The sequence below is a fragment of the Lactuca serriola genome, chromosome 1, assembly GCF_051521515.1.
Source record: "Lactuca serriola cultivar US96UC23 chromosome 1, Lser_US96UC23_V15, whole genome shotgun sequence".
NCBI classification, from domain to species: Eukaryota; Viridiplantae; Streptophyta; class Magnoliopsida; order Asterales; family Asteraceae; genus Lactuca; species Lactuca serriola.
Window position 1 is genome coordinate 79899406 of NC_136408.1, and position 27369 is coordinate 79926774.

Below are 27369 nucleotides of genomic sequence, written 5' to 3' on the forward strand. Positions count from 1 at the left end.
TGAGGATAACTCCTATATCTCTGGTGGCGCAAGGCAATAAAGTGCCTTGGCAATAGGCACAATACTCGGAACCAAATCAATCCGGAACTCCACTTGCCTCTCAGGAGGCACACCCAAAAAATCCTCGGGAAAAACATCTGGAAACTCGCACACTATCGGAACCTCGTAGATAGAACTCCGCCTCTCTGTAGCAACCCGCGTATCCATCACATATGTCAAAAAGCCCATACAACCATTTTGTAGACTCTATCTCGCTCTACCAACAGAGCAGAAAGCTGATCTAGATCTTGTACCCTCAGCATACACCGTAAGCACTCCCCCACTAGGGTCTCATATGGTAACCATCTGATGCTCACGGTCTATCATATCTCCAAACCGACTCAACCACTCCATGCCCACTATGACACAAACATCACCCATCGCGATAGGTACTAGGTATATCGAGAACTCAACACCAAAAATCTCTAATACACATCCTCGGAATACATCAGTAGAAAAATCTGCATGCTCGTCGGCTATAGAAACCCTCAGAGGTCGACTCGGCACCACACGTCGGATACTGATGTGACGACTAAAAGCTAAAGACACGAAGGAGCGACTCGCACCCGAGTCAAATAACACCAAAGCAGCTACAGAACTCACAAGAAAAGTACCTATATACAACACATAATAAGCACAAGAAATCTCAAAATAACATAAATAAGGAAATACGTACCAGCCATGACATCAGGTGTTGTGCGAACCTCCTTTGTTGTCAGCTGAAAAGCTCTCCCACGAGCCCTCGGAGCCTCGGCCTTAACCGGCCGACTATCAGTAGCACGCAAAGTAGCAGGAGTGGAACCTTGGGCTGATCCTTGAATGAGCTGAGGGCACTCAACCTTCCGATGGCCAGTCTGGTTGCAGTGAAAGCAAACTGCAAACCCCTTGGGGCAATCCTTCACCATGTGCCCCTCTTTGCCACATTTGTAACAAATCCCTGCCCGACATGATCACTCGTGACTCTTGCCGCACTTGCCACAAGTGCGACCCTTTTGACCCCCAGCTCTCGCATCAGCGGGCTTTGCCTGCTTCGTCGCCAGCTGCGACTGTATCGGTCTCCTGTCTCTACCCCGGGACTCCTCCTCGTCTCTGGTCTACAACTCAAGCTCAATCTCCCTCCTCCTCACATTGGTCTGAAGCTCAGACAATGTTCGGTAAGATGAGTTCGCCATGAACTCCCGTATATCCCTCCTCAGTATACTCAGATAACGGATCACACGAGCCTGCTCAATAGACACATGCTCAGGGAAAAACAGCGCCCTCTCATGAAGCATTCTCGAAATCTCAGTCACAGTTTCTTTCTTCTGCTTACGAGATAGAAGCTCCTGGGCCAACCGTTCCCTCTCCAACTAGGGAACATACTCTTCTCGGAACAACTGTGTAAATCTCTCCCACGTCACTGCAGCATGGTCTGCAGGAGTAAAACTGGTTGTCACAAACTTCCACCAGTCCTTCGCTCCCAAGCAAAGCTTGTTCAGCGCAAATTGAACTCTCAAGTTCTCGGGGCTTGGAACACGTGTAAAAATACCCCTCGATGTCGGAGATCCATTTCATAGTAGCAGTCGGATCATGTGTCCCATTAAACTCTGGTGGCTTCGTGTTGCTGAACTCCCGGAACAACAACGAGTCACCTACCCGTGGCCTAGCAACGGCTACAGCTGCGGTGGCTGCAGCGACAGTAGCCTTAGTAACGGCAGCATAACGCTCATCAAATTTCTCAATCGGTGTGGTATTAATAGACCCAAACATCTTCGGTATCGCCTCTCAAATAGATGCGGCCACCTCCTCATGAATGATCCGACGGATCTCCTCGTCGCTAACACTACCGCCCTCGGGGTTGTGGTACGTACCACCATGGTGTCTCTGAAACACAACATAAAAATCATCAGAGACTCGTTCGAGCATACTCACACTTGATTTCCCGCCCATATATGCTCCTTAGGACCCTAAGAATTCTTACCTGGGTTGCATACAGATCCGGTGTTTTCAGTAGTACGGGCCCAATACTTACTTCCACACCAACATGTAGTCACCCCAAGTCCTCCTCCTAGGATTCCAATTCATAATTACTCCATCTCTCACGGATATCAGACTACTCTCTCAGTAGACTCCTCATAAACTCATCTAGATATCTCTCCTAGATTAACCCTCAACTCAGAACTCTTTCTAAGTGATTCCTGCTAGATAATCCTACTCAGCACATACTCAAGGCAACAACAGATAACAACTCCTAGGCTAAGGCATCACAAATCATGCAACTCTAGCCCTAAATATGAAATACCTAGCCTATCCTCTCGCATGCTTCCCTAACATCCCATAAATATATCATAACACAAATAAGTAAGGGTATTTTGGTATATCACCGTTTGGGATCTGGCTTATTGTACACACTGCTCCAACTCGTTTTTCTCTTATGCTCTTTCTTATTTTGGAAAAATCATTTCTTTTGAAATTTTTTCTCAAATCCTCGGTTTGAGTCCAAACACACCCGAAGGTATATCTGAATCCTTCAAACCAAGGCTCTGATACCAACTTGTAACACTGTAAATTTTCAAACAAAATTTTCATTTTTAAAAATCACATAATTCTCATAAACATAGTTCTCAAATCTCCAAATGTCATAGCTATGAATTCTAATGCTTTTGTAAACATTAACAATGATGACATTTGTGACTAAAACTTGAAAACATGCACGATGTTTATTGAATGACAACAAAATTCCATCAAACACTCTATGCAAACACTTCAAATAGTCAACTTCAGATTGGAAACCCTAAAAATCCCGGTTTAAGTCCATTTTGGACTAGGATTTTCTTTTTGGGCCTAATGGACCAATAAGCCTCCAATTTGACTATTTTGGGTTAGAACTCTTAAATGGGCTCTAATTGGACCCATTTTCATGAAACTTAACATTTTGGGCCATAATGGGCTTAAAATGGATTAGCTTACCTTCAATGGGCCTTGTTGGGCCATAACAAATCTAATTAGCCCTAATGGGCCATAAACCAATTCTTTTATTCTTTTTGGGCTGTGAACGCTTCCAAGGGCCCAATGGGCCAAAAAATTCTATTTTTAGGATCCAAATCTACTCTATCCTTTCTTCTTGGCCCAAATCACGGCCCATCATCCAATAAAAAATGGAAATACAGGAGGGGAGTTGAATTGGAGATGCCACCTCCATTTTATACACCATGTATCCATGAAAGATCCTTCATGTATCCATATTATTCATTTCACCACCTCTCTTTTCCGTCTCTTCTTCTACTCGGCTGAGAGCCCCAAACACACACACACACACACACATTACACCAAACTCTCTCCAAACATCTCTAAATCATCCTCCTTCTTCCTCCAAAAATTCTCAAGGTTTTGATTGTGTCTTAAGAGAATTTTTACAAGATAATCATCACTTTTGGTAAGTCTTTACATATCCAAGCTTCATAACTTCACTCTCTTGTTAGATCATTCTTTTAAACAAAGTTTTTGGTGTTTATACTCCTAGAAATCTTCCTAAACTCGAGATCTACATCAAAGGTGTACTAAGACCAAAAATCCTTCCACTTCTTCTTCAAAACCAAACAATAAAGCAAAGGTGAGTTCATACCCCTTGTTTTTGGTTTTTACATGATTTATGGAGGAGAATACAAGTAAAATGTGTAGATCCATGTGTTTTTGTATGATATGTGTGATTTCTTGAATTTATTTGATGAATATGTGTTAAAAACTTGATCTATTCAAGATACTTAACCTTGTTAAGGAAATATGTGACCTAAGATATCTTATACATATTATTATCAAGGCAAAAGTATTATACAAGTTCAAACTAAGTAAAACAAAACACAAATTCTAATTATGAACAATTTTCAACAAATAAGCAAAAAAATGGAGGAAATGATGTCATATACGGTTTTTATAAGGGTCAAAAGGGTCAAATCACTTAAAATATGAAACTTAAAGTGTAAATTATGGTTTTAGCCTAATGGGCTAAAGTTTGGGCTTTTCGGCTTTTAGGCCCAATTTGCGAAAAATATGAAACTTAAGGGACTGAAATTGCAAGTTTATCAAAATATGAGTTAAAAACATAAATAAACAAATTTCAGGGGCTAAAAATGTCTTTCTTACCAAATAGGACTACAAATGCAAAGTTTTTGGATTTTGGGCTAAAATTGTAAAAATTGCGAAAATTTAGACTAGAAGTGTAAATCTATTTAATTAAAGGGATGAAACTGTCCAAAACCGTATTTTGGGCTGAAAACATGATTTAAATGAGTGTTTGGGCCGAAAATGTCAAGAAACATAATCTAAGGACCTAAAATGTCATTTTTCATAAAAAGGGGTAAAATTTTGTCCTTTTTACTAGAAAAGGGGCTGAATTGGTCAAACAATTATTTCTGGGTCAATTATGTTAATATTAAAATAATTGGGTCAAAAATACATAATTTTAATAACTTATGGATTTAAATAGAAAAATATATATATATTTTTATAAATCTAAATATCGTTATAAAACAATTTGGCGAATGTGGTGACTTTTCGATTTAAACAATTCGTGTGAAACAAACCTTACGACATTAATACTATACAAAACAAGTAAATATTATATCGATTGGGCTTTAATACTTCTAATCATGCTTATTGGGCCTTCGTGACCCATTAACATGTTTATTGGGCTTCCGATGGCCCAATTACATGTCTAATGGACCCTCAATGGCTTTAAATGGTATTGGGCCTTAGTGAGCCATTGATATTGATAGTATGGTCCAAATCAATTATATGCTTAACGGGCTAACGTGTCTGTCGCATACTCGTCAGTCTGTAATAGCATACATGATTAGTGGGCCATAGTTTTCCTTTTTCGTGTTTGTTAGGCTTTATTTATATTCATGTAAACATCAAACGGATTGTAATCAATGCTATTCAAATTCATGGGGTAATAATAGGGATTTAGTGAGAATTATCGGTTGGCACCAATAAATGTCGGCCGTAGTTTGTAGTTATAACCAGAGTCTCCTGGAGGGAGGGCAAGAGTTTATGTATAGATCTATACGGGGGTGACTCCACCACACCTGAGCTGTTCGCTACAGTTAGACTTGGCCAGTGTAGGGTGACAAAATCTTAATTCAAAACCGACGTTTGTAAAAATGTCAAGACAAGCGAAATAGTCATTATTATGCATGGTTATAATGACTCACATAGAGATCCATTACCATATCATCATTCATGGGAAATCATATTCATACACTGTGACGATGCAAAGTGATTTATACAATAATACAAAACTACCATACTATTTTAAATCGGAAAACATCGGGCTTTCCGGGGAACGACATTATTCATTTCTAAATACAACAACTACAATACAATGAACAATTATGAAACTCATTCATTCTTACATGTTTTGAAATCACATACATATATACTTATGGGATCATCACATCTTTTTCGTAAACAAATTTTGTTAACGAAAATATTGGATTTTTAGGGTTTTACAAACAATACAAACCATTTTATGTCAAACATGCTTATGAACTCACCAACATTATATGTGTTGACGTTTTCAAAACCACTTGTATTCTCAGGTAACAGATAAGCTTAAGAAAGTTACCAAGTGTGTTAGGATGTTTGTTTTGTGACTCTCAAGCAATTTATGCTATGGATATGTAATATTTAAACAATGTACTTGATGTGAACAATGACAGTTGTATTATGTAATGTTGGTGATGTATGTGTTGTTCATGTATATTCATTGTGATGATATTTCAATTGATAGTCAGACTAGCCCTTGGACGTTTCCACCATCTGGTTCGGGGGTGTGACACCAAAATGACAATTTATAAAAAACGCATGTTCACAAATTGTTTAGACAAAATCCAGGATCCTCAAAACATAACTCCGCATCGTGTGTATAATCTAGCTAGTGCCTTCTCGTGATCCTGAGAAGTACCTGAAACACATAACACATAACACGGTAAGCACGAAGCTTAATGAGTTTCCCAAAATACCACACACATCTCATTACCCTCTCATGACCATACTCAAATAAGACCCCCCGGTCAATGTGTCTCAGTGGAACCATCCGGTCCTACAACTCAGGTGGACCCTCCGGTCCTAACTCAGTAAGCTCAGAATTATACACAACCTAAATCACAAAGACATAATGCAGAATATCACAATACTCAATATAAGCACATAAGACCATCCGGTCATACAAAGAGTACCACTCTAGATAAGTATAGTGAAAAGACTCACCTTGTAAGCAAGCAAATAAATCTCGTACACGAATCACCGATCTAGCCTCAGCCTAACACATATGATAATTATCTTTAATTAACACTTCATTCACAACTCTAAATAACCAAAGGCTATTCTCTCTCTCTCTCTCTCTCTAACACTTGGAATGGGTAAAAGACCTTTATACCTATACATGGTCTCCGTACACCCTGTCTTGACCAAACCCTAAAGTCATCTGAAGTCAACACTCGAGTCAATAGTCCATGTTGACCCGACTCGTCGAGTGCAACTATATGACTCGTTGAGTCCCCTTGTTCATTCAGAAAATTCGTGAATACCCAACTTAACTCGTGGAGTTGTCTCATCAACTCGCCGAGTTACTCATGCCAGACTCATCAGGGAAAACCCTAGCCGACTCTCAAGTTGGCTCATCAACTCGGCGAGTCCTTTAAGTCCTATTTCTCATTCAGACGTTTTAAGGAAAATTTACAACCCCAAGCTCTAAATCTAGCCTCCCAAGGCTGAAATATGACGTAAAGCTACAACCTTTATGTCCGTGCATGGCACTTAGGGCTTGAAATGCCAAAACAAACTCCATTTAGGGTCTTAAGCATAAAAGCTACTCTATAGCTAGATAGAGTTGGGACCTTTGGACTCTAGGGACCTCACAAGGTCCAGATCTGAAGTCTCAAACTCTTGGTGAGTTCAATACACTCAAGGGCTCATGGAAAGATGGAATAAGCCCTAAACTCCATGGAAAATGGGATCTAATCACAACAATGAGCAAGGTGAAGACTTTTTACCTTCAACAGAAGCTCTAGACGAATTAACACCAGATCCAACACTCTCTTCTCGATCCTTGCTTTAATACTCCTCTCTCCTATTGAAAAAGTGCACTAAAATGCCTAAAGATTAGCTCTCTCTCTCTCTCTCTCTCTCTCTCTCTCTCTCTCTCTCTTAGCTCAATATAGGCGATTAGGGTTTCACACAGTGGAGTAAGGTGGCTGGTGAGGCGGAAATTATGGCTTAAGGTCCTTTAAATAGGGCCCAACCCCGGAGAATTAGGGTTTCCTCTCACAGCACCAACTCGCTGAGTTAGTCTCTCCGACTCGTCGAGTTAGTCATAAAACCCACATGGTCAATCCGCCTCTACTCGACGAGTTGGGGCATCCAACTCGTCAAGTTGCTCAGACAACTCATAAATAAATATATAAATATTATACCTGAAAGTCGGAATGTTAGATGATATGATGATCTCATTGTGTTCCGGACAAAAGATAATGTTTAAATGTAAATTCCTCTACAAAGAGTGTCATGCCATTCATCATCATCAAAACGGTAACATGTTTTCTACAAAAATATAGTTGTAGCTCATAACCAAAGTTCATAGTTACTCTTCTCAAGTTCGGTTTGCTTATGAATAGCCATTCAGAACAAAATAAACTGAACCTAAAATTAAATAAATTGTCTTATTTCATTAAAAGAACGTCGGTCTATTACTCAGGAAGCACGAAAATATCGCTAAATGTGTATTTATAAACCTAGATAATGAAATATATAGAGTTTACAAAATGTAACACTTTTTATATTCTTAATATAGAATGACTTGAGATCCGTCGTACAGCCCTATGGAGAGGACTCTGAAGTAATAAGAAGATCACCAGAATAATTAAACAATAAGCAAAAGTTGCCATCAGTACGGACGCCTAGAACACCACATGGTCTGATGTGTTCACCACAACTGTCACTCCATTTTAAATTCTTTACTTCTTCTTTACGTAGTCCCCAGCTTTCTTTATTCATGCTTTAAACATCGTGGATCGGCGTGGTGTTCGGAGAGGTTTCTGTGACGGCGACCACCGATCTCTTCCCACGCTCCGCCCTGCTGTTTTCTGCAAACTTCATGCTTCCGAAGTGCATACCCTTCTCTCTCTCCTCCTCACTGTACTCCGAGCTATAGTAATACTCTTCATTGTATTTTTCATTCTTTGACGCCGGTAAAAACATGCTCCCCCATTGTGGGAAGTGGATAAAAGCCACCGGAATAGTCAGAACCACCGACATCACACCCATCCATGTTAAACCCCACGCCGTGGAAAACCTTGCACCGGAGAAAAATAGCAGTTGGGTCAAACCACCACCAACATTACCACCGGCACCGGTCAAACCAGATAGAATACCGAGAGACCGCCGGGAAACAAATGGAATGATGCCGTAAGTTGCACCACAAGCGGCTTGTGATCCAGCCGCCATCAACATCATCGACAAGATGGCCATGGGTAGAGAATTAGCTCGGCCTAACCATATACAAAAAATGGCTCCTAGGGTTTGTGTTATCCACAATGTCCATAATCTACCCCTCATTCCAAACTTACGAGCCGATAAGTCAGATGCGTAGCCACCGAATGGACGTGTAAAGAAGTTAGCCACCCCGAAACTAGCTGCCACTATTCCAGCTGTGTGAAGCTTTAAACCAAACCTATTGCACGTTAAAATGTGGAATCCGTTTAGTATGTATTCATAAAGATTTAACGATAGTGATAAAAGTAACGGAAAATCAAGATTATCTTGTTACCTATCATAGAAGTATTCTGAGATGACATTATTCAAGCACAACTGCACGCCCATGGAATATCCATAGATCAAAAAAAAGACCCATGTCCTATAATTCGTTGCTGCATTTCGGAATACCTACAGTAGGTTAAAAGAAAAGTTTACTCAACATTTCTTTAAAAGTTATCTTGATATATACAAATTTATATGTATTATGTATAAGTATATATGTACCTTAGAAAATTTATCCTTTGAAGCTGATCCATTCTTTCGAATTTGAGCAAAGTTGCCATCAGGCAAGTCTTGGCCATAAACCATAACAAGAACCCCAACAATCACATGAAACCATGCTGGAATGAAGAAAGCAATCCTCCACGCCGTGAATGGTGTGGCTCCGAGCATGTTAGTGATGACATGGAAGAGCACCGGCATCAGCAGCTGAGTAAGGCCACCTCCCACATCACCCCACCCTGCTGAGACCCCGTTCACGACCCCAATAATCTTCCCATTGAACATCACACTCGTCCAATACTGACAAGACACAAACGTCGCCAGCGAGAACCCTATCATGAACCTCACCGCTACATAACCACCAGCATCTGCCACAAAGGAAACGCTGAATACCACCGGAGCTGCCAGGATATTGATCACAGCACAACCGTATCTGGGTCCAACAAGGTCGCAGAGCACCCCCATAACGAGGCGTGAGAGGATGCTGCCGGAGACTGAGGCGATTCCAGCATTTGAGATGTCAGCGCGGGTGAGGTTGAGGTTGTCCCGGATGATGGGAACAAGCGGGGCGGCAGCAAACGTGGAGATGACACAAGTGCAGAAGGAGAGCCATGAGAGATGGAAAGCTCTCATGTGGGGTTGCGCTAATGAGAAGACCTTCATCTTTGTGGCTTTGTTTTCTGAATCCACAGGGAGAGCGAAGGTCTGCGGCGGAGTGGTAGTGGTGGGGATGGATATAATTTCTTCATGCTCTGGGAGAGTGGCTACGGCAGCCATTGTTGATCAATGGTGTGGGAATGAAGAAATGTGGATAGAAGAGAAGGTGGATATCTGATAACCAGCTAAGAAGTTAAAGCTGTAGGTATGCTTATGAGTTCAAGGGGTTGGTGGGTATATATAGAGAATGGAGGAGTTTAGAGAGTTGACTATCCTAAAAGCATATTCCTAAACCACATGGGTGAATGTAATATATAGATAAATGGTAGTGTAATTTGTTACAGTTTAACTTTAATATATATAACGTGAGTAATTTTATGAATACTAAACATGTTTTCAGTTTTTATTATAATAGTCAATAGAGAGTTCCTTCACGTCTTAAAATTCATTATCTATATATAAAAGACAATCATCTTTAAGATATTCCGTTTGTTATAGAATTTTACGATTGTTTTAGATAGTTTGTAGTAATGCAATTTTTTTTTTTCTTTTTTACAATAAATTCTGACAAAAGTCGTTGCGAAAGCTGATTTTTTTTTTTTTTTTGTTAGAGATGCACAAGGAATAGCAATGTTTTTCCGATGATCCTAGCTATTTGGATTGGAAAGAAAGGGAAAGTGGGTAAGTGATTATTATTTTGATTAACTGGTCACTTATAAATTAAAAGGACTAAAAATAATCAATTAAGAATTAATTGGAAATTTAATTAGGAATGGTTTACAGTTAATTACTTAATTAAGTTAAAAGAAGTTTTAGAATGATCTTAGGAATATCACAAAAGAATCTCCTTGAACTAGGAAAGGAGGTTCCCGTGGAGTTCCTCTTCCCTCCTTAGCGTCCAAAAGCTAGGGCATAGAGACATTCATACTGGAAATTAATCCTAATTCATGCCTATATAAGGATGCGATCATTGTTTTCTCTCAAAAATATCAAGGCAATACAATTGATCCTACCTTTCTAGAAGGTGGCTATTAGAAGCTAGGAATAATTTGAGCTTTATTGCTCTTCCTTCCTCAAGAACCAATAATCGGGTTCTACTCTTAATTTTGTAGCCGACTACTGTTGCACTATGATCAAGTACTGTGTGTATGAATCAGCAGAGCTGGTAACTTATTTACTAACCGTTATATTGCGACCTGGATTTTGGTTAGGCAAATAATTAATTCATCCCAAAGGAAGTGAAAGAAATCGAAATGAGAGCATCCACAATAGCGAGTTCAGTGAGAGAGTTGAATGATATGACAAGTCCATGTGTCATTTAATTGATGAAACTCTACCATTATGAGATGTCATCTTGGCATTCAATGGATTTGGAGTTCAATAGCCGTTGAACTCTTCAATGGGAAAAAGAAAAGTTTTAATTCTTAAATATTTACTATAAATTGCATTTTGTAACATTCTATTGAACTTTGTAGAGTTTAATGCATTGTAGAGAAAAATATAATAGAGTTGTATGGATTGTAGGATGATGATGTGACAATCCATTAAACTCTGGAGTTTAATGCATTGTGGATGCCCCAACAATTTCAAAAGGATAGATGTATTTATATGTTTACTTATTCTTGATTTACTTGTATATATAGACTCGGTCCAACAATTTCCAGGGTTTACGATTACAAATATTTGTAGGTAAGAATCCCAATGTAATCTTTTTAAAAAATACTCAAGTAATAAAGAGTGATATGTTTACTGCATGTGGACATATTTTAAATCGACCGAATCATGTTAATTATCGGTATCATTATATTTCTTTCCCTTTATTGTTTGTGTCGACACTAACAATTCGTATATACTCAACACTGCACCAGTCAGATTAACACCTCAGGTGTTGTTTGGTTCGCAAAATATTGCTGAAGAAATTGCATATAAAATTGGAAAAAGAATATGTCATGAATTTGAATCTAATTTTATATCCTGTTTGGTCGGCAAAAATTACATTTGATTTAATTCTAGATTTTGTTAGGTTCGTGAGAATTGGAATTGAAATCCATGTAAACTGACATAATTGTCCTTTTTGTCTATATTGCTTAATTTTACTTTCTTTTTTAACTTTTATATATATATATATATATATATATATATATATATATATATATATGTGTGTGTGTGTGTGTGTGTGTGTGTAAAGATACATTATATAAATTATAAAAATAGTAAAATTTAGTTTAATTGATTAAGTGGTCGTGTCAATATAATGAGAAAATCATGCAAATGACTTCATAACGTTACAAAAAAAACATAACTTAAAACCTATCACCTTCTTCGCTACTTATCTTAATATTGCTAAAGAATATAACCTAAAATCTTTCTTTACATCTAAATTGAAGGCACCAAAAACTTACAAATCCAAAATACCGATTAACATCCAATGAACATCCCAATTGATAGTACTACCCTTCCAAAATATATTTTACCCAAGCCTCTTTATCACCTTCTTCAATTTCTAAAAAAAATTGAACATTAATGGGATCACTTCTTGTCTACGAGTGTATTTTGTTTAACCAAGATGGGACATTTTCTGTAAAACAGAAAAACATTATACATATTCTGATTTCTCATACCATTGATAGCAAAATAGCAAAATGATATATATTGATAGCAAAACAACAAAACAACAAAATACCATTGAAACCACAATAAGTTTTATGTTCTATCGATTTAGCAAGAAACTAAAACATGTTTTCTTTGTTCAGTATCTCATAACAACGATTTCACAGCTTCATAAAAAATTTTCAAAAGCACAAAAACATACACGGAGTAACAATCAGTAACAGTGACTCTTAATTCTAGTCTCTAGGTCAGATTAGAAAATTAAATCAAATAACTTGATTAACTTCCCACTTCTATATCAGACAAAGGAAATCAAAATAAGAAGGGAAAGAACAGAGTTTAAATTTTTCTGAAATCGTGAAAAAAAAAAAAGAGAATTTAGAAAATCAAAAAATTATAAAAGGAGAACTTGATTAACTTCACTAACGGTTGTTGTGGCTGAATTCAAAAAATAAAAAAAGAATGTGAAGAAATCGAATAGCTTGAATTCAGAAATTGATTATCTTGAAATCTTGAATCGATTAACTGTTGCTTCACAAGGGGGGAGGGGGTGTTTGGTTCGAATATAGAGAGAAAATGTGAGAGAGAGAGAGAAGGAGAGAGAGAGAGAGAGAGAGAGAGAGAGAGCGTGTGTGTGAGTGAATGAGAGAGAGAGAGAGAGAAAAAAAAAAGAGATCATCTGGAATAAAGGTTGTCGGACGACCCATGCGACGAAGTGGAGAAGATGAGAAGATGATGGATGTTGGCTCAAGGAGAATGAGATGAATGATCTAAGTTAACTGATGAAGGGTATAATAATGTTTAGCGATGTCGAAATCATAATATGCTGCTTTTGATGTTATGAAAGTATTAATTCCATTGAAATGGTGAAAGAATGAACTTTCCTTCATTTAAACGTAAAATATTTCATTTAATATTAATATTTTTCCTTCCCTTAAAGTTGAATCAAACATAGGAAATTTGATGGAATTAGAATCATTTTCTCTCAAATTTCACTTCATTCTTACCAAACAAACAGAACCTTCAATATAAGAGTTCCATGTTTAATATTGTATTCTTAATAATAAGCTTTAATGGTTCATATGTAGATCTAAGTTTGATTAATTTTATTTTGTATGTAGTTCGTAATGTTGTTATAACAAAATAGAAACATAACAATAAATAGAATGTGTTTAGGAGTAGATCAGTTAGTTTGCCGTTTCAAAAAAAAGGTAGAATGTGTTTGGCTAAACTAAACCTCAATTATAGTTTTTATTATCCATAAATGTTTAGAAAAAAAAAGTTGGTTTTTTAAAAGATTTCAAAAGATATTTGAAACAATTTTTAAATTTGAAATTTTTTGTTTAAAATAACAATTAAAAACTAATGTTCCAAACAATATATATATATATATATATATATATATATATACACACACACACACATTAAACGTGTACCCGCGCAAAGCGGCGGCGTCAAATAGTGTCCGGACGGTGATTAATTTACTTCGGTTAATAGTTTCATTGCGGCTATCGGATCAAACAATAAAAACCTTTAAGTATAACCAAGTTACAATATTTATAATTTTTTCATTTTTACAATCCTCAAACATTAAAAAATCCATTTACTTGTCTCTTCTTTGTGAATTCCAATTAATCACGCATTCATAATGTTAACTTCTAATTACCGTAACATCTTAACTTGTTTCACAACTTTGACCGGTTTGCTGGGTTGTAAATTCAATTCATTTTTTTTCAATCTATTTAAGTTGTTTTTTGTAGTCCTGAAACCATTTTAATTTATAAATTTAACGCAAATGTTTATCTATTTATTTGTTTATTTTAGCATTTTACTTTTATTTTTTAACAATATATTTTTCAACTTTTTTTTATCATTAGCTCTCCGGAAAATCCTATGGTGTGAAGAAAACCACCGGAACATATCTCACCCGTATTTAAAATTTTCAACCTACTAAATATACAAACACCATGATATAATAGTTATAGATTTGATACCAATTAAAATTTTCAACCTACTAAATATACAATTGTAATATGTGTATTGAATAGTAAGTATAAGTTAATTTTACATGATGTAGTAGGTTTGTTACCTCTTAAATTTCAAAAAATGTCTAAAATAGTTTATATATATATATATATATATATATATATATATATATATATATATATATATATATATAAAGAGAGAGAGAGAGAGAGAGGGATGATCATTTGAGAACCTATAGTTTCCCGAGAACCCGATAACTAATTTTAGACCTTTAGATCAAAAAAATAAAGGGCTTAGATTTGTTATGGCAATTCTGTAAATAAGTGGTAAAAAAGAGACGCGAGGGTATCTAGATTTTTGGATCTAGGGGTGTTATTGGCATTAGAATATGTCGAATCTATTTCTTACTTCAAAACCAATTTCTCAAATGCATATCACCGATGATTACTCACATTCTCCCTATGTCGATTTGTTTCCCCCAAAAGCACCACCGTACGGAATCCATGCCACCTCCGGCCATCTAATCTTTGTTCTCTAGATTGTCGGCTGCAAATTGAAGAGTCAACAAATCTCTAACGCCCTCACAAAACTTGACAGATCAGGTTTTGACGACCGTTAATGGCGGTCCCTGTAGATGTCGTTATCAAGCAGTCGCTGCCATCTCCGAGTCTGCGTTTCGCTTTGAAAATTTCTTCGCCTTCTTCATTCTCCGGGTAATCACTTCATCAATTTTGAGATAAATGAGTTTGTATGGTTAGATAAGAAATGTATAGCTTCTCAAATCAGTTCGTGTACTCGATTCATGTATGCCTCTGTTTTCTCTTCTCTCTACTAATTCTAGGTTAATAGTTTTGTTTCTTTACTAGCCTGCATTTCTTTCTCTGGTTCGTTTCATTTTCAATACAATTGATTCTCCGTTATTCGATTTTTGTATCAATCAATCTCGTATATGTTTAATGTATCTATTTGTTTTGAGCTACGTATGTTTTATAAAGTTTGTTTGAAATCATTTACGCCTTCCATGTGTTCGACAAAATACCCCAATCAATTATGCCTTTCACATATTTCAATCGATGTCAATTGTCAGGGATCAAAGAGCAGTATTTATGCGTTATTATGGAGGAGAATAAGAAATTTAGGGTATGTTTTTCAAAAATTAGTATTCTCTCACTATATCTTGTCACTCTTAGCTACCACTGTTTATCAGTATTGGTCCTATTATGTTAATATTGAAGTTGGGTGTGCTTTTATACTGCATAAATCTGTTATGGTTGATGTTAGATTTGTGTGTTTGGCAAAAATCTTAGTTCTTATTCAACAACATAATGTTGTGACTTTAAAGGGACTTAAAGTCATGTGATTTTCCTAAAATCCAAACACCTTAAACAACTTTTTTGCACCTAATTTTGTTTACATTTCAAACAACTACTTATGTTTAGCTAATTTCACAAAAAATAATGGCATTATCTTTTTGCAAAATGACAAAATTATGTTATGTTCAAAAAGCTTCAAAAGGGAGTACATGAGGAATCTTCAGGCTTACTTAGAAGAATAGATGAACTTTAGGTCCATCGTTTACAAGAAAAAATTTAGTTTAACAATTATAATTATAATTATGGACTTATAATAATATCTGTAATTAAGTTGTGTCTCTCTCTTGAAATGTTAATTGTGCATTAAACATAAATAAACTAGGATTGTTGTGATTTTTTTTGTTCATTTGCTTTCCTGTCATGGCAGGTACCAATTAGTGAGTCTTTGCTAGATTCATTTGATATCTACACACTATAATCTATTTATATGTTCAATAATTATGGGGTTAATGTCATAAAAACCCTCAAGTTTTCAGAGTTTTGTCGGTTTTGTCCGAAGTTGAATTTTATTTCCGTTTTTACCCTCACATTTTCCAAAAAATATTCGGTTTTACCCTTATACCGGTGATAACAGGTTTTCCAGGTTACCAGTATATTATCTTCGCAAAAAACCCATAAGTTTACAGTTTTTTTTACATTCTTACCCTTAAGATTATAATTGTTTTATACTTTTACCCTAAGTATTTTTTTTTTCATATTATACGTATTCATGCAGAAAAATTGTATTTATATACGAAAAAAAAAGTTTAATTACATATTCAATTTACATTTTTTTTAATCTTATTTCTTTATATATATATATATATATATATATATATATATATGTGTGTGTGTGTGTGTGTGTGTGTGTGTGTGTTTGCAAGATTATACCATTTAAAAATTATAAAAAAATATATATTTTTAGAATTATGAATATATGTTTTATAGATATAGCTTTTTGAAGTATAAATACATAGTTTTATATTTTTAGAAATATTAATATGTATTTATACTTCTTAAAATATATTTATACTTTTAATATATATATATATATATATATATATATATATATATATATATATATATATATATACACACACACACATACAAATTTACACTTCTAAAAATATATGTATATACTTATAAAAAAGTAAAAACAAATATTTGTACTTCTAAAATACATATTATAAACACGTTTATGATTGAACAAGTTTTTTTTATTGATATGCATATTTTTAAATACATAAAAATATGTATTTGCAGTTCTATAAACATATTAATTTGTTATTTTACATTTTAAACGGTATTAAAAAAATGTAAATCGAATATGTAATTAAAATTTTTTTCGTATATAAATACGATTTTTCTGCATTAATACGTATAATATGAAAAAAAAAATACTTAGCGTAAAAGTATAAAAAAAATTATAAAATTAAGGGTAAGAACGTAAAAAAAAACTATAAACGTAAGAGTTTTTTTGCGAAGATAATATGTTGGTAACCTAGAAAACCTATTATCACCGGTAAAAAGGTAAAACCGAATATTTTTTGGAAAATGTGACGGTAAAAACGGACATAAAATTCAACTTTGGACAAAACCGACAAAACTCTGAAAACTTGAGGGTTTTTATGACATTAACCCATAATTTTGTCAGATAGTAATTTTATAGATATTTTTGATGTTAAATCTGTGCACCATGAATAAAGTATTCATGTAAGTATCAATGTGGAGGAGGATCTTATGTTGTTAGTTCCTTATACTAAAGGACCAAATAAGAAGCCATTTATGGCTATAATCAAGGTATTTCGGTTTGGTCTTTTTTTTTCTAAATCAAAACTTGTCTGGATACTTGATATCTTGATCCATATATTACATATTATTCACATATGAATCACATATAAATCTCAATTACACGTGATTCACATTTAATTCACATATGAATAACCTATAATTCACATGTAAATCACAATTACATGTGATTCACATGTAAATCACATGTAATTCACATATGAATAACCTATAATTCACATGTAAATTACAAGTTGGTCACATATGATTCACATGTAAATCACATTTACAGGTGATTCACATGTAAATCACATGTAATTCACATATGAATTACACGTAAATCACATTTGATTCACCTGTAAATCACATGCGATTCACATGTAATCATATGTGAATCACATTGATTCATATGTAAATCACATGTGATTCATATGTTAATCGCATGAAAATCACATATGTATTTTTGTGAGTGTTTTTGCATCAATCATTTTTTTAATTTTCTTAAAACTTTGGAAGAAATTGTGGTGAATATTGAAGAGGTGAAAATGATAAATCGAAGAAAATAAGAAAATATTGACACGAAGACATGAAAACGCTTTGAAATATATAGCCTTTTTTATTTTTTATATTTTATTTTGTATCGAATAAAATACTTGTACTATTATGTTTATAGATTAATTAATAAAAATGAGATTTTTTGGGATTTACTTACAAATATTATAGTATAAGAAATATATATATATATATATATATATATATATATATATATATATATATATATATATATATATATATATATACATTTTGAAAAAATATGTATATATGCACCTAAAAATTTACTTTTTTTAAAAAAAAAAAATGCTCTTTTTTAAAAAAAATTGTAGTTTTTTTTTAAAAACAGTTTTTTTTTTTGAAAAAAATGTAACTGTCTTTAAAAAAGTTGCAGTTTTTTTTTTTTTTTTTTTTTTTTTTTTTTTTTAAATTGCAAGTATTAAAAAAAATTGCAATTTTTTTTTGAAAAAAATGCAGTTTTCATTAGAAAAATTGCTGTTTTTTGAAAAAAAAATACATTTTTTTAAAAAAAAATCAATTAAAAAAAATATTTTTTTCAAATATTCATGTTTTCTAAAAAAATTTAAAAAATCTACATTTAAATAAAACGAAAAATACTATATTTAAAAAAATATGAAAATTTGATTTAGGATGTAAATTTTTATACATTTACATTAATATATTAAATAACACAAATAAAATTAAACATTAAATGAGATTGGTAAGATGACGATCATGTCCTTAATGAATTACTTTTGATCCAACGCTTCACTTTTAGTTCTCGGGTTCTCTGGAAATTCTGAGTTCTCAACCGATCTCAACCCTATATATATATATATATATATATATATATATATATATATATATATATATATATATATATATATATATATATATATATATATATTCGGGTTCATTTGAGACCATTTTAATTTAATGAGACGTGAGAACAAATCTAAAAATAATTTTAGAATGCAAAATAAATGGAAAAATACAAAAATTCTTTTTTTAAATATTATTTTCGGAACTTGAATAATTAAAAAAAATAAACAAAAAATAAAAAAAAATCTGTTTTTTTTTTTTTTTGAAAAATACGTGAAATATTCTAATAGAATATTACATTGACATATTCTAAAAAATAATTTTAAAATGCAAAATAAATAGAAAAATATAAAAAAAAATTTAAACATTATTTTCGAAACTTGAATTAACTAAAAAAAATTAAAAAAAAATTCACTTTTTTTTTTAAAATAACGTGAAATATTCTAATAGAATATTATGCTGTACATATTCTAAAAAATAATTTAAAATGCAAAATAAATGGAAAAATCCACAAATTCTTTTTTTAAATATTATTTTCGAAACTTGATTTAACTAAAAAAAATAAAAAAACGCGTCTCACGGTCTCACAAAATTAGGCCGTCTCACATGAACCTAACTCTATATATATATATATATATATATATATATATATATATATATATATATATATATATATATATATATATATATATATATATATATATATATATATTCATGATTTTTTTTTAAATTTAAAAGCTAAAACCGATACCAAACCTTCGGTGCCAAACACACCGCTAAATTGATATTTAACTTTTACAGTAAACTAATAATTTATTCCTAGACGATCAATAAATTAGCATTGACTAGTAAATGGTGTATAAATATTCGTTGCCATTGAAGATATCTTTTAATCGCGTCCTAAATTCGTCAACTATCAAACACATATTCAAGTGTATGATCGGTTGATCTTCAATCAACGAAAATCTTTAATCAACCAAAAAGACATCGTAATTCTATATATATTGAATATCGTTTATTGCAAAATATCAATGGAAATTTGAGAAAATATCATTTTGGGTAAATTGCATGAAAAACACTCAGTTTACATTAAAATTCTAATTTGACACTGTGCTTTTTTTTTCTCAAATTTGACACCCTGTTTTCCAATTTGTTACCATTCCGACCACTTGACCGGTCAACCCGGTTACATGCTGACGTGATATGATGACATGTAAGTTTTGATGACGTGGCATGCTGACGTGTCAAAATTAAAATTTTTTCCATAAAAAACACTAAATCTCTAATTTTTTTTTTATTTTGACACTAAATTTATTTTTTTTTCTTTCAATTTTGATACTATGTTATTTTGTTCAAAATCGAACATTATTTTTTTCAATTTTGTTCAATGTTGACAATTTTTCATTAGAAACCGGATAAATATTTGTTCAATACATTTTAAACCGTATAAATATATTTTTTTCATTTAAAAACTAGATTTGTATTTAAATAAAAGGTTTTTTTAATTACATTCAGAGCATAGTGTATAAATATTCATTAATTATATCATGAGAAGCAAACTAACCATAAGCTTCTAATAAAATGTAAAAATTTCATGGGTTGCAAACTTGACATCCGGGTTTTGATCGACTATATGCCTCCAAACCTCCAAACTCATTTTAACGGTTCGTATTTAATATAAAATACAATTTTTATATAACTAATACATATTTATACATAAAATTATGGTTTGAATGGAAAAAAAAACCTTGTATTTATACAAAACTATGGTTTTTAATTGAAAAAAACATATTTATATGGTTTAAATTTATTAAAAAAAAAATTATACGGTTTCAAATAGAAAATTATCAACATTGAACAAAATTAGAAAAAATGATGTTCGATTTGGAAAAAAAAATATAGTGTCAAAATTGAAAGAAAAAAATTAAACTTAGTGTCAAAATCGAAAAAAGTAAAAACTTAGTGTTTTTTGTAGAAAAAAAACAATTTTGACATGTTAGCATGTCACCTCAGCATGCCATGTCAGTATGTAATTTGGTTGACCGGTCAAATGGTCAGAATTGTAACAAATTGAAAAACATAATGTCAAATTTAAGACAAAAAAAAAAAAAACAAAATGTCAAATTAGAATTTTAATATAAATTGCATGTCTTTTATATTATTTACCCTATCATTTTCCAATGAAAAGTTCTCCATGTGGGTTAAGATTGTTGGAATCACTGAAAACGGTTTTAATGTTTTTTTGTTGTTTTTGTCAACTTCCCACAATGGAGCTTATAATACAATATCATGGCTTATGTTTCAATCACACATTAGGAGAAGCAAAATGATTTGCGGACGAGAAATTTATGTTTGCTGAAGAATATTCGCACAAGCATCAATAGATAATGGTGGGAGGTAAAAAGGAGAAGAGTTTTCATAGTTTATATGTTTTCAATTTAAGTCGGTTAATACTTAAGCCGAGCGGAGTAATATTGGTGAAGGTGGTGCGGGGCTTGGAGCCGCAACCAGAACACAACACCGGTGCTGCGGTTTAGGGCGTGCGAGATCTGAGTGAGGGGAGGCTACCCACCTCCTCTCTCTTCATTTCATTTGTCACTTTTTTTTTTTATTTCCAACATTTCATTAGTCAGTTTTTTTTAGATAAAAGAAAAAATATTTTGCTTTCTTTTATATATTTTTAACGGCTATAAATAAGAAATTTCTAGTTTTTTAATACATTTGTCACTCGATAAATACCAAACAAACACAACATAATTTCCAAACTTATTTCTATATATTCTCTCAAAAACCCCACTCAAACACAATGTCGTCATTATAATCTTCGTCCTTCGATTCGATGACGCAAGAAGAGACATTATTTTTTGGTTTCGTCGTGACAAAAACAGTGGCGTATTTCCAAAACCGACAATTTCAAAGTTCATATTCACGGCCTCAAAAAAGAAACCCTCCGTTGCGGAGAAATCGTAAAGTTGGACACAATTATCTTATAGAAGACTATTTTGCAGATGGCATCATGTACGTTGAAAATTTTCGACGGCGGTTCCCAAATGAGGAAAGAGTTACATAGTGTTGGCGATTTGGAAGACCGTTTCCATATTTCCAATGAAAGTGGGATTCGAGACGCAAAAAATATTTTTCTCCAATTCAAAAATGCAAAGTTGCTATTCATCAGTTAGCCTACGACATGAGAGCAGATAAATGGGATGAGTACACCACAAGATTTTTGATCAATGATGACGAAAAAATCGTCTCTATAGAGTGCAAATTCGTCGTTGTAGACCTCGGCGGAGACTTGTGGTCGCCATAGATTTGTCGGTTTAGGTCGCATTGTCGTTGCCATAGCCTTCGCCGTTATAGCCATCCCTATAGAGACGCCAAATCGTCTGCATAAAGATACATATAGAGATAATATAGTGTTGTCATAGTTATGCATATAGCGACGACAAATTGTCGCCATAGTTACCCCTATAGGGACGACATATTGTTTCCATAAGTAAACCTCTAGCGACGATAAGTCGTCCCTATAGGGACTGCATAGGTTTTACACATTTTCACCATCCCTATGAATTGTTAAATTTCCCAAATATTTATATACAATAAAGTTTTCATATAACATAAAACCAAAAATAGTAAATTTAAATCTAAATCATTCTAATTATAATACCATCTAAAGTTTTAAAATTTCTTACATGCTCGGTTTACCAAAAACAAACAACCTAATTTGAAATTGTTTACCAAAACCAAACAACCTAATTTGAAATTGTTTAGATGTTCCATACAAACCAAACTAAAACAAACAGCCTAATTATGAGATCCATTAGAACTACTTTTCCATTCTTCATGTTTTTTTAGATTATTTATTTTGATAATTTTGGCTCTATGTGGGGCGTAGTTATCCAGTTACACAGGGCGTAACTTATTACTTGGGCATGGGAATTTATTACCCTTTGTGGGGCATAACCCAAGTTACGTAAGGCGTAACCACGTAGGGTGCAAACTCTAATTTCGGGGTCTTAAACCCTATTTAAGGACATTAACCTCCTTGAGGCCCTTCATACCACTAGTCTCCACTCTCTTTAGCATATATCAGGAAACCTTAATCCCCTAGAGCAATTTTGAGCCGTGTTGTGTGTTTTTGGCGCATCTTGAAGAAGGAGTAGTCCAAGCTTGAAGATTATTGAAGCTTAAGCTTGTGGATCCAGAACCTATATTGCATTTCTCAACTCCAAGAGGTATAAAGCTTAGAACTTGCTGGTTCATGTGCTAGATCTCTTTCGACTCATATTTTCATGCTTTTTTCTCCCATAATCTTGCGTCTTGTGAGTATAAGCTACTCCAGACCTTAAGTTTGCTATTTTTCTGTTGTTCTTAGGTTGTTAGGACATAAAAGTGGGATCTTGGTTGCTACCTTGTTTTGGACATTAGACGAAGTTAGAAAGCTAGGGATTGCTTTTGAGTTCCATATAGCCAAGCAAAGGCATAAAGTCATCAACTTTATCATTCTAGACGTTATTGGGACCATGTATGAGCATTTGTTGGATTGTCTTTATTGATTCAGAGTGTGAAATTGGCTTAACAACTCAATACACAGGGCGTAATCTGAGCTACGTCCAACATAGCTCGATTTTGGCCCACTTTTGGAAAAGGAATCTACGCCCTACATAGACTATGATGTATGTAGTGAATAAGTCAATGAAAGGTTGGCCATTGACTTTTTGACCAGTTTGGCTTTTGGTCAACTGTGAGTGGTTGAGGACTCAGAAAGGAAAAATGGTCTTTTACCCAAATGAAGGTTTATCTTGGTATTTGGACTTACTGAGTTGGAGAATTACCTTAATTTCTAATTAGGGTTTGGTTTTTTTGGATATGTTTAGTAGGAGAGACTTTAGCATCAGAGGCTCGTGAGTGAGATCTATTTGATGACTAATCGAGGTGAGTCTCTTCATGGTACCGGTGTGTCGAAGGCACCAATATCGGCCAACTAGATTATGTTTGTAGGATGATAGTGGTCTTTGTGACACATGCTAATATGCATTTATGTGCTTGTTGTATTTGTGACTCTTGCATTTGTATGTAGGTAGGTTATATATATATATATATATATATATATATGTGTGTGTGTGTGTGTGTGTGTGTATCATTTTGGGTAGACCCCATTATGTCGTGGGTGGACCCGTATGTAGTTTAGGTGGGGCCCGTTATGCTGTGGGTAGCGCCCATATGCAGTTTGGGCGGATGCTGTAGGTGGGGCATGTATGCAGTTTAGGCGGGGCCCATTTATATGTATGTGGTATGTAGTATTTTGGGGGACTCACTAATCTTTGTGCTTACAGTTTGTGGATGTATCTTTTAAGGTACCTCTGGTTCGAAAGGGAAGAGCTCGGCATGATCGCACAAGATGCACTAGTGTTCCACATTCTATGATTTTGTTTTGTACTTTGATGACTTTTGATACATTTTCCTTACATTTTGATTCAGTATTTGGAATTAAAGAAAGATTATTCTGGTTGACTTAAAGAAAATTTTTACTTAGTATTTTGCGTACGTTACAAGTTGGTATCAAGGTCTTGGTTTCAGGGATCCGGGAACAATCTTGGGCCTGTCTGAATTCAAGCTGAGGACTTGGTAAATTTTTTAAAGAACACAATTTTTCTATGAATATTTCCAAAAAGAAAAAGGGGTGTGATGCGTGAAATCGGCCAAGCTGAAGTAAGTATTTCTCAAAATAACCATACTTGTGCTATGTTATTTTTCTGATATGAGTAAATAAGTATTGCATGTTAAATTAGGGCTAAGGATCTGCTCAGGATCACATGATAGAATGCTAGGAGAGATGCCTTTATATGCATGTTGATTTGAGCTTGTAGAACTACATGCTAGTATCGATTTCAGATGTTAGATAAAATGACCAGATTAGGTGATGCATTGGATTAGACTACTCGATGCTTGAATGCTGCTTGTTTTGTGCTTTTAGAGACCCATATGATGTCAGCTAACTATTAAGCAAATACGTTAAGTTACATGTTGTGGGGACTTGGTAATTTTGTAAGGTTAGGTTTAACCCTATTACACAGCTCTTGTTTGAGTCCAACCATTGTAGGGTGGGACCTAGCTGTTAAAATTATCTAGTGCCAGTGACATGTAGTTGTATTCATGAGGTAGTTAGAATGTATTGGAGGAAGTCTCTTTTGTAGCTAATGACGGAGAGTGGCGGGAAGGGAACCTTATGAGAGCCTAGGAGATATTTTAGCATATAGGGTGCTCTGCAATGAAAGTGAAGTAAATGATAGTAAGGAAGTGACTTGGAGGATTCGAGGCGATCCTTGAGTAAGGTATATATATATATATATATATATATATATATATATATGTGTGTGTGTGTGTGTGTGTGTGTGTGTGGAAGTTAGTATTGGGCCCGTACTACGAAAAGCACATGATCTATAACCGAGACACTGAAAGTCATGATGATTCTGAGAAACTTCAGGAGTATGATCCTCTTCATGTGTATATTGATTGTTTGTGTATTGTGTTTCATTATGGTGATGACACGTGGTGGAGCAGGAGCTTCAAGATCTGGATCTGGTTCACACACTGGTACCGAACCAATTGACGAGGGACTACACGAGTGCACCGCGTTTGACATTAAACAAAGTATCCTTGATACAACCCTAGTAATGTTCAAGACAATCAATGAAGGGATCATCGAGATAATGAAGGAGCGCATTCAGGTCGTTAGGGTCAAGATGTCCACTGGGTAGTATGGAACCCGTACCCTCATGTTTAATGATTTTCAGGGTTGTGAGGCACCAAAATACTTTGGGGTGAAAGACCCCATTTTAGTCAGGCGGTGGAAAGTGAACATGGAGTATACCCATATGATAAGCTTTTACCTCGATAGGTCAAAGGTGAGGTTTGTTGTAGGCTGTTTGAGGGGGTAAGCATGAGATTAGTGGGAGGAGGTTGAATATGATATGGGAGCACCATCCATTGAGGCTCTTCCCTGGCCTAATTTTGTCACCAAATTTGTAGCAGAGTTTGCGTCGGCTATTGAGGTGCAACAACTGGCAAGGGAGTTTCAGGACCTGCATAAGAGGACTGGGACTGTGGCGGAGATCACCACCAAGTTTAGGGAAAGAGCTCTTCAAGTTCCTTAGTGTTCCACATATGAGGAGATGAAAAAGACTTGATACCACGATATGTTGAGATCGAATATTAGGGAGTTCTTTAGCTTCTCATCTTATCTGACATTAGAGGATATGATATCAAAAGCTCTAGAATGAGAAATTGATTTGGAGCACCTCGGGAAGAGGAAGGTAGAGCATGTGCAAACATCCAAGTGTTCGGAAAAGAAGCCCAATACATGTCATTCGAAATCGAGGGGCTAATAAGGCCAAGGCCATTGCGGCAAGTATGGTAGAACACACGATGGGGTCTGCAGGGTGGGTGGTTTGGGCTGTTATAAGTGCGGCAAGACTAGTCACTACAGCATGGATTACACTATCACCATCACCTAGATTTCGAGTCTGATTTTCTTTCATTACAATTAGAGGGTCCACAAGAAGTCTGATTGTCCAACTTTGACTGAAGGAGCCGTTGTAGCACCCTCTCCAAAGACATTAAGGATCATAAATGGCCAGGAGGGCAAGACGGCGACCCCTATTGTGAAAAGTAGGGCAGTTCAACTGACGGATGAGGAGGCGTGTGCGACTCCTGATGTGGTTAGGGGTATGTTTTTCATTTATTGTACACTTTCATTATTGATAATGCTTATGTTTCATGTTGAGATGTTAAGGTACGTTTTTAGTGAATAGATTTCCTGCTTTGATTCTTTTCAATTTGGGTGATACTCGATCTTTTTTTTCTCTTGTGCTCAACAAGAGGTTTATTGACGCTCCTGGCGAGCTTGAGTGCCCTTTGGAGGTTGAGGTTGCCGACGATCACCTAGCGAGAGTATCAAGGGTCCATCATATTTGTATTCTGGAGTTATTTCGAAAGAGGTACCCGATCGACCTGGTTCCTATTCCTTTGCGCGAGAGCAAATTCATTAGTGGGTATTGATTGGTTGAGCCCTAATGAGGCAATGATTGACTGTGAACGCCATTTAGTGTGGTTTCGAACCCCAAGTGGAGGAGAACTACTTATTCATGGAAAGGGTGCTCAACGTGGACCGACTCTCTGTTCAGATGCGAGAGCTAGGAGGTATGTTCAGCAGGATTGTTCTAGCTTCATGACCTTTGTGTTGGATTCTAGGGAGGAGGGAAAGATGACGATTGATGATGTGGCAGTTTTTCAGGAGTATCCTGATCTATCTCTTGAAGATCTGCATGGATTGTCTCTGGTTAGGACAGTTAAGTTTCAGATTGATTTGCTACTAGGTGCAACTTTGATAGCTAAGGTACACTATCGGTTAACCCCACCTGAGATGTTAGACAAAGGATTTATCATGCCGAGTAGTTCACCCTGGGGAGCACCGATTTTTTTTGTGAAGAAGAAGGATGGCTCTCACAGGATGCGCATCGACTATCGGGAGCTGAACAAGTTAATG

At 34.7% G+C, this 27369-nt stretch overlaps 1 protein-coding gene across 1 annotated transcript; it reads right to left on the reverse strand.

The window, feature by feature from the left end:
* Positions 1-7725: 7725 nt before the first annotated feature.
* On the reverse strand, positions 7726-9909 carry LOC145069604 (high affinity nitrate transporter 2.6-like). Its single transcript, XM_079016560.1, has 3 exons — positions 9058-9909; positions 8846-8961; positions 7726-8749 (listed from the first exon to the last, which is right to left on the reverse strand). Exons 1-3 carry the CDS (start codon positions 9829-9831, stop codon positions 8077-8079), a joined length of 1563 nt encoding a protein of 520 aa, XP_078872686.1. The 5' UTR covers positions 9832-9909; the 3' UTR covers positions 7726-8076.
* Positions 9910-27369: the final 17460 nt, after the last annotated feature.

Bases quoted from the DNA above. Each gene is read 5' to 3' on its own strand.
- LOC145069604 (XM_079016560.1), bottom strand. From the start codon at position 9,831: ATGGCTGCCGTAGCCACTCTCCCAGAGCATGAAGAAATTATATCCATC. The intron at 8,962-9,057 runs GTACATATATAC...AACCTACTGTAG, and splicing joins CAAAGGATAAATTTTCTAAG to GTATTCCGAAATGCAGCAAC. The intron at 8,750-8,845 runs GTAACAAGATAA...AACGTGCAATAG, and splicing joins TCAGAATACTTCTATGATAG to GTTTGGTTTAAAGCTTCACA.